General features: G+C 37.5%; 1 protein-coding gene across 1 annotated transcript in view; it reads left to right on the forward strand.

Annotated features, from left to right (window-relative positions):
• The window catches only part of LOC147726439 (uncharacterized), a 33,725-nt gene extending 29,922 nt beyond the window's left edge, over window positions 1–3,803 (forward strand). The window contains exon 4 of the mRNA XM_086963464.1: window positions 2,772–3,803. Coding sequence (XP_086819590.1) covers window positions 2,772–3,803 — 1,032 coding nt within the window. The remainder of the gene's footprint in view (window positions 1–2,771) is intronic.
• The last annotated feature ends 4,768 nt before the right edge of the window (window positions 3,804–8,571 follow it).

Here is an 8,571-nt window from a genome sequence, read left to right on the forward strand (position 1 = left end):
CAATTGAAGGTGTTATTCCTGTGATTGAAAAATTCATAAGTCAAGGAGTGTTAAAAGAAATTGAAAGCAGTCCATGTAATTCACCAATTATGGGTATTAAAAAGCCAAACGGAACATACAGAATTGTTCAAGATTTAAGAAAGATTAATCAGATAGTTGTTCCCTGCTGTCCCATTGTTCCAAATCCTGCAGTGATTCTTTACCAGATTCCACATGATGCAGAATGGTACACGGTCATTGACCTGTGCAATGCATTCTTTACAGTTCCATTGCATCCAGACAGTCAGAAAATTTTTGCTTTCAGGTTCCAAAATAGGATCCTAGCATGGTGTAGAATTCCTCAAGGGTATACTGAGAGTCCATCTATCTTTAATCAATTATTAAAGAAATCTCTGGAAGATCTAGTGTTGCCTGGTAATTCCACATTGGTACAGTACATTGACGATTTGCTTGTGGCAGCCAAAACACGAGAAAATTGTGTTACTGATACCATTACCCTGTTAAACCGTTTGGCAGATGAAGGACATAAAGTTTCACCAGCAAAATTGCAGTTTTGTAAACAAGAAGTGAAATATCTTGGTCACAGAATTGCAAAAGGAACCAGAAAAGTGACAGTTGAAAGAATTAAAATGATTCGAGCAATACAACCACCAACAACACAGAGACAGGTGAGAATGTTTCTAGGAATGGTTGGTTACTGTCGACAATGGATTAGTGGGTTTTCAGTCATTGCAAAACCACTTCAGAGACTGACAAAAGCAGATGTAAAAGATCCCATTAAATTGTCAGAAATTGAGCTGGAAGCTTTTGAGCAGTTAAAAAAGAGCTTATGTGAAGCTCCTGCTCTGGGTATGCCAGACTATGAAAAGGAATTTGAACTCTATTGTAGTGAAAGAGAGGGTTGTGCATTGTCAGTCCTTATACAAAGGCATGGAAACTTAAGAAAACCAATTGCATATTTTTCAGCAGTTTTGGATCCTGTTGCAAAGGCTTTGCCAGGTTGCTTAAAAGCAGTGGCCGCAACAAGTGTAAGCCTTGACCAAAGTGAGGGTATCATTATGGGTTTTCCTGTAAAGGTATATGTACCTCATTCAGTTGAAATTCTCCTTACCAGAAGTAGAACTCAACATTTAACAAGCAGCAGACTGACAAGATATGAGAAAACAATTTTGGGTTCAGACAATGTAACAATTGTTAGATGTGTAAACTTGAACCCTTCCACATTATTACCTGATGGAGCTATTACTGAGGTGAGTAATGAGGATGATATTGATCATGAATGCCTGGATGTTGTAGATTACTGTACAAAACCAAGACAAGACATAAAAGATGTCCCATTACAAGAATCAGATGTGGTATATTTTGTGGATGGATCTTGTTTGAGAAATGATGAAGGGATTCTAAGAGCAGCATACTCAGTGTGTACAGTTTCAGATGTTGTTGAAGGTTCACCTTTGGATGGAATTCGTTCCGCTCAAATTGCAGAATTAATTGGTTTAATTCGAGCCTGTGAAAGAGCAGCTGGCAAAAGAGTAACCATAGTGACTGATAGTCAATATGGTTATGGAGTTGTTCATGATTATGGACAACTCTGGTCCAATAGAGGTTATTTGACTTCTGCAGGAACTCCAATAAGAAATGCTAAATTGATAAAAAGATTAATTGACGGCATTCAATTTCCAGAACAAATAGCTGTTGTGAAATGTTCAGCGCATAAGAAGGGTGATGATTACATCACCAAAGGTAATGCCTTTGCAGACGAAATGGCAAAATATTGTGCCAGAAATAATTACGCAATCAATCGGGAAAAAGACAAAAGTCATACAATGAATTCTCTCATGCTAATTTCTGTAGTTGAGACATGGCAGGAAATAAAAGAGTTACAGGATGAGGCAAGTGAAGAAGAGAAAAATATATGGCTAAAAGGTGATTGCAGACCAAGAGAGGAAGACGGGATCTGGGTACACCAGGATGGAAGAGTTGTATTGCCAGACAGTATGATTGCTGACATGGCACGATTGTATCATGGTCAAACACACATGGGAAAAGGGTCAATGATCAATTTATTCAGAGAAACATGGTTCAATGTAAAATTTAGATCAATTGCAGAGTCACTTTGTCAAAGATGTTTAACTTGCCAACAGATGAATTTCCACAAAAAAGTTGTTACAAGCTTGGGAACCATAGGACGGGAAGGTGGTCCTTTTACCAGGTTGCAAATGGATTTTATTGAAATGCCAAGACATAATGGTTTACGTTATGTTTTGGTGTTTGTTTGTTTGTTTTCAAGATGGGTGGAAGCTTTTCCAACTCGTCATGCCAATGCTGCTACTGTGGCAAAATTACTTCTAAGAGAAATCATACCTAGGTATGGATTTCCGGTCACAATTGAAAATGATCGTGGAAGACATTTTGAGAACAGTTTGATGAAAAGAATCTGTAATGCTTTAAACATAGAACAGAAAATGCATTGTGCTTACAGACCACAAGCATCAGGTGTGGTTGAACAAATAAATGGCACAATTAAAAATAGGATCGCAAAGATGTGTGATGCTACAGGAGTGAAGTGGACTGATGCACTTCCACTTGTTCTAATGTCATTGAGAAGCATTCCAGATAGAAAAACAGGTCTTAGTCCTCACGACATCGTGATGGGCAGAGTGATGAGACAAGCATTTGTACCAGTTGGCAAATTGATGAGCATTAATGACAGTGCAATTTTTGAATATTGCCGAAATCTGTCTGATGTGATGCATTCTGTGTTTCATCAGGTGGGAACTGACATTATTACAAAAGAAAAGGTACAAGCTCATGATTTACAACCCGGTGACTGGGTTAGGACGAAGGTTCACCGAAGAAGGAACTGTTTGTCACCAAGGTGGCAAAGGCCACGTCAGGTTATCCTTATAACAACAAATGCAATAAAATGTAAAGGACTAAAAAGGTGGATACATCCAAGCCATACAATTCGTGTGTTACCTCCTGAAAATGATGAAGAAGGTGATGTAACAGCTGACTCAGATTCAGAAAGAGACCCAGAAGATCCATATTCTGATTCAGATTCAGATTCAGATTTTGGTGATCCCCAAGAAAATCAACATCAAGAAAATCTAGATGGAAGTCAGAACTTGAATAAAGAAGATCTGAATACTGGAATTCAAGGTGTTGATGATGATGATTTGCTTGAAGAAGAATCTCTGAGAGAAAAGAGAGATTCAAAAGAAGCAGAAGATTCTGAGCAAGACAAAAATCTGAGTGAAACTCTTGAAAGGCAGGAAAGAAGTAGCTCTGTGAACAAAAAGCTTGAAGCTGGGAAGCTGAAGGTGATTCCTGAAGAAGAGGAATTGCCAAGTACCAGTAAAGGTATTGTTTCAAATGGAGTGAAGTTGCCGAGTAGAGAAATTCCTAGATACAGATTTGATGTCTCAGATACAGACACTGAAAGTGATGAAGATTCTGAAATAAGAAAACAAAGAAAAAGAGCTTGGAAAACTGAATGCAACGAAAGTGTGCCAAAGAAAAAAGTCTTGAGAAAAGGAGACATTTGGCCTGAAAATAATCTGAAATTCAAACTGGTGAAGAAATCAAAAGAACAAGTCAACGAAATTACTAGTCAAGGAAGTGAACTTGAAAAAAGTAACGAAGGTGAAAACAAAAAAATAGAAGTCATCACTCGGAAAACAAAAAGAATAATTAGGCCAAATCAGAAATATAGGTCTCCAGAATGGACCTATATAATCATTCCACCGATTGTTGAGGTGGACAGCAGTGGTCAAGAATTTTTAGAAAGTGACAGGGATTAAAATTTGTTAGAAACTAGTTGAGGATCTATTTCCTGGCACAAGGCTGAAGAAAACATGTATTAGGTACTCTTTGTTTCTTGGCATAAGGCTGAAGAAATTGTGTATTAGGTAACTTTGTTTTCTGGCATAAGGCTGAAGAAAATTTGTCAGGTGACATAAGGTCGAAGAAATTCTGTTTAGTTATCTTTAAAAAAAAATATATATATTTTGTGACTCAAGGTCGAAGAAAAATTGTTTAGGGTAAAAAAAAAAAAAAAAAAAAAAAAAAAAAAAAAATATTTTAAAAGGGGGGATATATAATTTGTTACTTACATTTACTTACATTTTATTTAAAATTTTTGTTTTTGTTTTTGGAAATGCCTAGATCAGATACTTCTAGGTGTACAATTTTTAAAAGGTGTTGTAAGATGACTTCAATTTGTGTGATATTATTAATTCTACTTTGGCTAATTTTAGCTGTGGTCTATCCTTTTGATGTTAATAAGCAAAAATCTAAGACTAATATTACTAGTAAAGCAGAATCTATTCATGAGAAGCATGCTGGCAGGTCCAGTAGAGTTATTAATCATGACCCACTGTCTCATCAAGATAGATCAATTGGTGATTTTTCAACCAATTCATTTTCAAGGCTTTTATCTGAATATGTCAAAGTAATGAATGTCAAAGATTGCTATGTGTGTGTAAAATTACCCACTTCTGTTTCTGAGGGAGTGACTTATAATATGTTACCTCTCACTTATGGCATTACCTGTAGTGTGATTACTAGTCTGTTCTATCAAACTGGTCGTCTGGAGTATTATTATTCAGACTTTGATGAGGTTTTTGCAAATCTCAAAATTGTAAATAGCTTAAACAAAGTAAGATCTGCGAAGCAGATGAGGGAATTCTTTTTAGTTACTAATGAATTAAACTATGAATATGCCTATAGAAATAATTTAACATGCAAAATGAGAGCTGAAGAAAAGACATTCCTTAACATGGTTGAGGAGAGAAGGGCTGTTTACAAAAGAAATGAGAAACTAAAACATGCTAAATCTAAATTTTGGCAGTTAGAAGATGCTAAACTAAATGGTGTTGATACTAATGCAGCAATACATATTGATGAACCAGTTAGTGGTAAATTTTGTATTAGAAGAGATAATACTTTGTATGATAATCTTTTTGTAGGTGCTAGTCAATGTGAAGATACTTATCGTATTGAAGGGGGATGGGGATTTAAAGGTGGAAAGGATCCAATTTTCCCTGGAATTTATTTTATTTGTGGCAATAAGGCTTATTTTAGTCTCCCAGACCACTGGTATGGGACATGCTATATCGGCCTGGTCTTTCCAAAAATATTTCATATTGACAGAAATGAAAAAGGTACTTTTGAATTTGGTGAACACTTGAATCAAAATAGATACAAAAGAGAAAGTTTCTCAGAAATTCTGGGAGATATTTTTGGTGCTGTTATTCCTATGGTGGGGGTAACGATGAATTCTATTAAAATTAGAAAAGTGTCCACAATTGTGGATAGGTTGTCAACTGATACTGCGAGTGGTTTTCAATTGGTTAGTACAGAACTTGTCGCAATCAGAAGTATGGCCATTCAGAATCGTCTTGCGCTAGACATTCTGCTTGCAAAAGAGGGTGGAGTCTGTGGGGTCTTACATGTTCAACATTGCTGTACCTATATTCCTGACAAGAGTCGGGATATAGAGTTGCTTGTTAAAAACATTACACATTTTCATGAAGAAATTGAACCTATGGAGGAAGAAACTTTTGCGGAAAAGATTGGAAAAAGAATGGAGGCCATTAAAGATTGGTTTTCAGAACTTGGCAGGTCCATCATTGGCAAAGTGCTCTATCCAGTAATTGTCATTGTTATAATGATAATGCTGCTAAAAATTAGTTGTTTGATTCACAAAAGAAGGAAGCGTCAGAATGAGAAGAAAAGAATTTATAAACTCAAAAAGGAACAGGAAAAGGAATACGAATTAGAGGAAATGCGAAGAGCTCAGTTTGATAAAATTAATCAGACAGCTGAGACAGGGGTTTAGGGAAACTAATATCGAGAGAATTCACTGTGTGTTGTCTCTAAAATGGGTGAAATTTTTTCTAAAAATTTTTGGAGTGTTGTTTGGTGATTTTAATATCACCAGATGAGGGAGTTGATAGAGCGGGCTGCAGAAAATATTTTATTCTGGCCTGTGGATTCAATTCCCTATAACATTAACTGATTAATTAATGCACTGTTGCATGATTTATTTTACTAATTCAACCTAGATTAAGTTTGCACCACACATGAACACGCGGGAAACTAATTATATGTGCTTATGTGCATTTGCAAGTCTGTTTTTGTAACACATTATTAATATTATCCTGTTTATTATGTCTGTCCTATTGTCTTTGTCACCATTAACATGCAGCTGATCATTCATGGCATGTGCTTTTATATGTGCTTATATGTGAGTCTTATGTTGTGTATTGTCTGTCTGTGTGTCATTTAATTATCTTTTTATTCTTTCAGAAACATAAAGCTGGACTACATGAAGAATGGTGGTTATTTTATGTGCTGCTTTAAATGTTTGCTTCTGCTAAATGTTTTTTATTAGTGGGTTAATTAATAATTAATAAGGGACTGGGTGGTTCACAAGGGTTTGCTTTACTTGAATTAATCACTCTTTTGTGTTTGTTTAAATAATAGCTCAAGTGTGAGCTGAGGCCTAGTTCTTGCTTGGAGAAAGTTGGTTGGCCTGAATTGAGCAGAAGCTGAGCCAAGCTGCACGGTGAAAGAAAAAAAAACATTGCAAGAGGTCAATGAACTTGCTTCTCTGGCTCAGAACTTTATTAAAGAAAAGACTTTTAAATGGAGTTTATTCCATGGACTGCTCTGGCTGATCCTATTCAAGGTCGAGGAAGTGACAAGCGTGAATCTGCCGAGCTCTGGTGGAAGTGGATTGGCAACTTTTTGTTGCAAATGCCTCGGAAGTCGTTGTCACTTTGAATGGACAATGGCACAGTGACGCGCATATTCTCTGGACTAGTAGCTGAGGTGGTGTGATGACCATAAACCAATCACAGTGCTGAACTTTACTAAATAATAACATTTAGTCAGATTTGAGAGCGAAAAATGATATAAAATTGGCTCTCTTGTGGGGTTGGGAACGTTCTTTTCCAGAGGGGCGAAGCGCTGTCGGATTGCCTTGGGAGAGTGTAAGCATGCAACTGTTTATTATTTGTTTCCCTTTCAGGCTTGAGAATTAACTTGGAGAAAAAGCTAATGTTTACTTAAATTCATCATTTATGATTAATTCTGACAGCTTACTTTGTGCCAATGATTAATATAATTTGAATTAATAAAACTAAATGTTTGATTCTAATAAAATGAGTTATTAAAGACTTTACTTATGAAAACTAAAAAATAAACTTTTCAAAATGACAAGCTGGTCTTGTTTATTGTAGATAGTTTATTGCATAGAGTCAAAATAACATATGATCCATTCACCTCATTCACTATGTTTATGGGCCTGGTATTGTTGGTAAGTGTGTTAGTGGAATGAGTCATCATTTATAAAGAATTTTAGTTTCTAGGCTCTATCACTTGCTTAATCTCCACAACGGCCCCTCGTGGTGGGATGCCTGGCTTTCACCTTGCGGATTCCCTGCCGGGGTATCTCACATGGGAATACCAGGACGGGTTCCCTAAGCAAGCGCCTTGATGCCTTCGGGTGATACGTGAGCTATATAAATCGCAATACATACATACATACTTTAAATCCCTACTTACAAAATCTACCCCATACAGGCCCAACCTCCACCTATTAAACACATGTGGTGCTCTAAGGCACAACCATTCTGAACATGTATAATGCCCTAAACATGTGAACCACCATGGACTATCAGCACTGTACTTGCCTGTTCCTGAGCATTAACAAAAGAAGGAAGGTAATCTCAGGGTTGTCTGCATGTTCTGGATGTTTTAATTATTTCAATATGTGTGTTCTTACTTTGCTGCTAGCAATAAAGGAGACATGCATAAAATTGGTCTCCGTGCATTGTCATTAAATCACCCCAGTCCAAGTGGCTCACGATGGACGGGGCCCTGTTTGGGGCCAGCAGATTCCATTTCTGACAGCCTTTTAATGTCGGGAAGACAGCTATGAAAAGGCTGTCTGAAATGGAATCTGCTGACACCAAACAAGACCCCCGTCCATCCTGGGCCACTGTAAAGTGGCCCTGGGGCACATGTACTGCCCCCACTCACCTCCATGCAAAATGTGCCATGCACAATATGGTAAATGACACATGTTGCATGGATGTCCAGGAGGTGCTCCATTACACGGCGGCTTTTTGCTGCGGGTCTTTTCTTTGGCCGCACCACAAGCGGCAGTGGTATGGAGCACTTTCCAACCTCCAGCATGGCGGTCAAATCCTCATGCAGTGGACATACAGCTGCATGCTTGTCTGGCGGTCTCCTGACTACCACCGTAGCAGTCGGCAGTCCGACCACCATCGTAATAAGGCTCCTAGTTCTAACTCAGACTTTAGATACTTGTCTGTCTCGCTTTTAGTTAATAATCTGTTCCAGCCTACACTGTCTGAGGCTTCAGTTCTCTCCTTTCTCTTCCAGACTCCAGGTACTCCCTGGTATATATGATACAGGCTCTTCTCCTGAATTCCTTTGAGTCTTTTCCATATTATCAAACTCACTCATGGTCTGAGAGAGTGTCATAAAATACAGGTCACTTAATAGTTAAATTACCATTTTCGTTGCTGATTAAATACC

Source organism: Lissotriton vulgaris, chromosome 3_1, assembly GCF_964263255.1.
Source record: "Lissotriton vulgaris chromosome 3_1, aLisVul1.2, whole genome shotgun sequence".
NCBI classification, from domain to species: Eukaryota; Metazoa; Chordata; class Amphibia; order Caudata; family Salamandridae; genus Lissotriton; species Lissotriton vulgaris.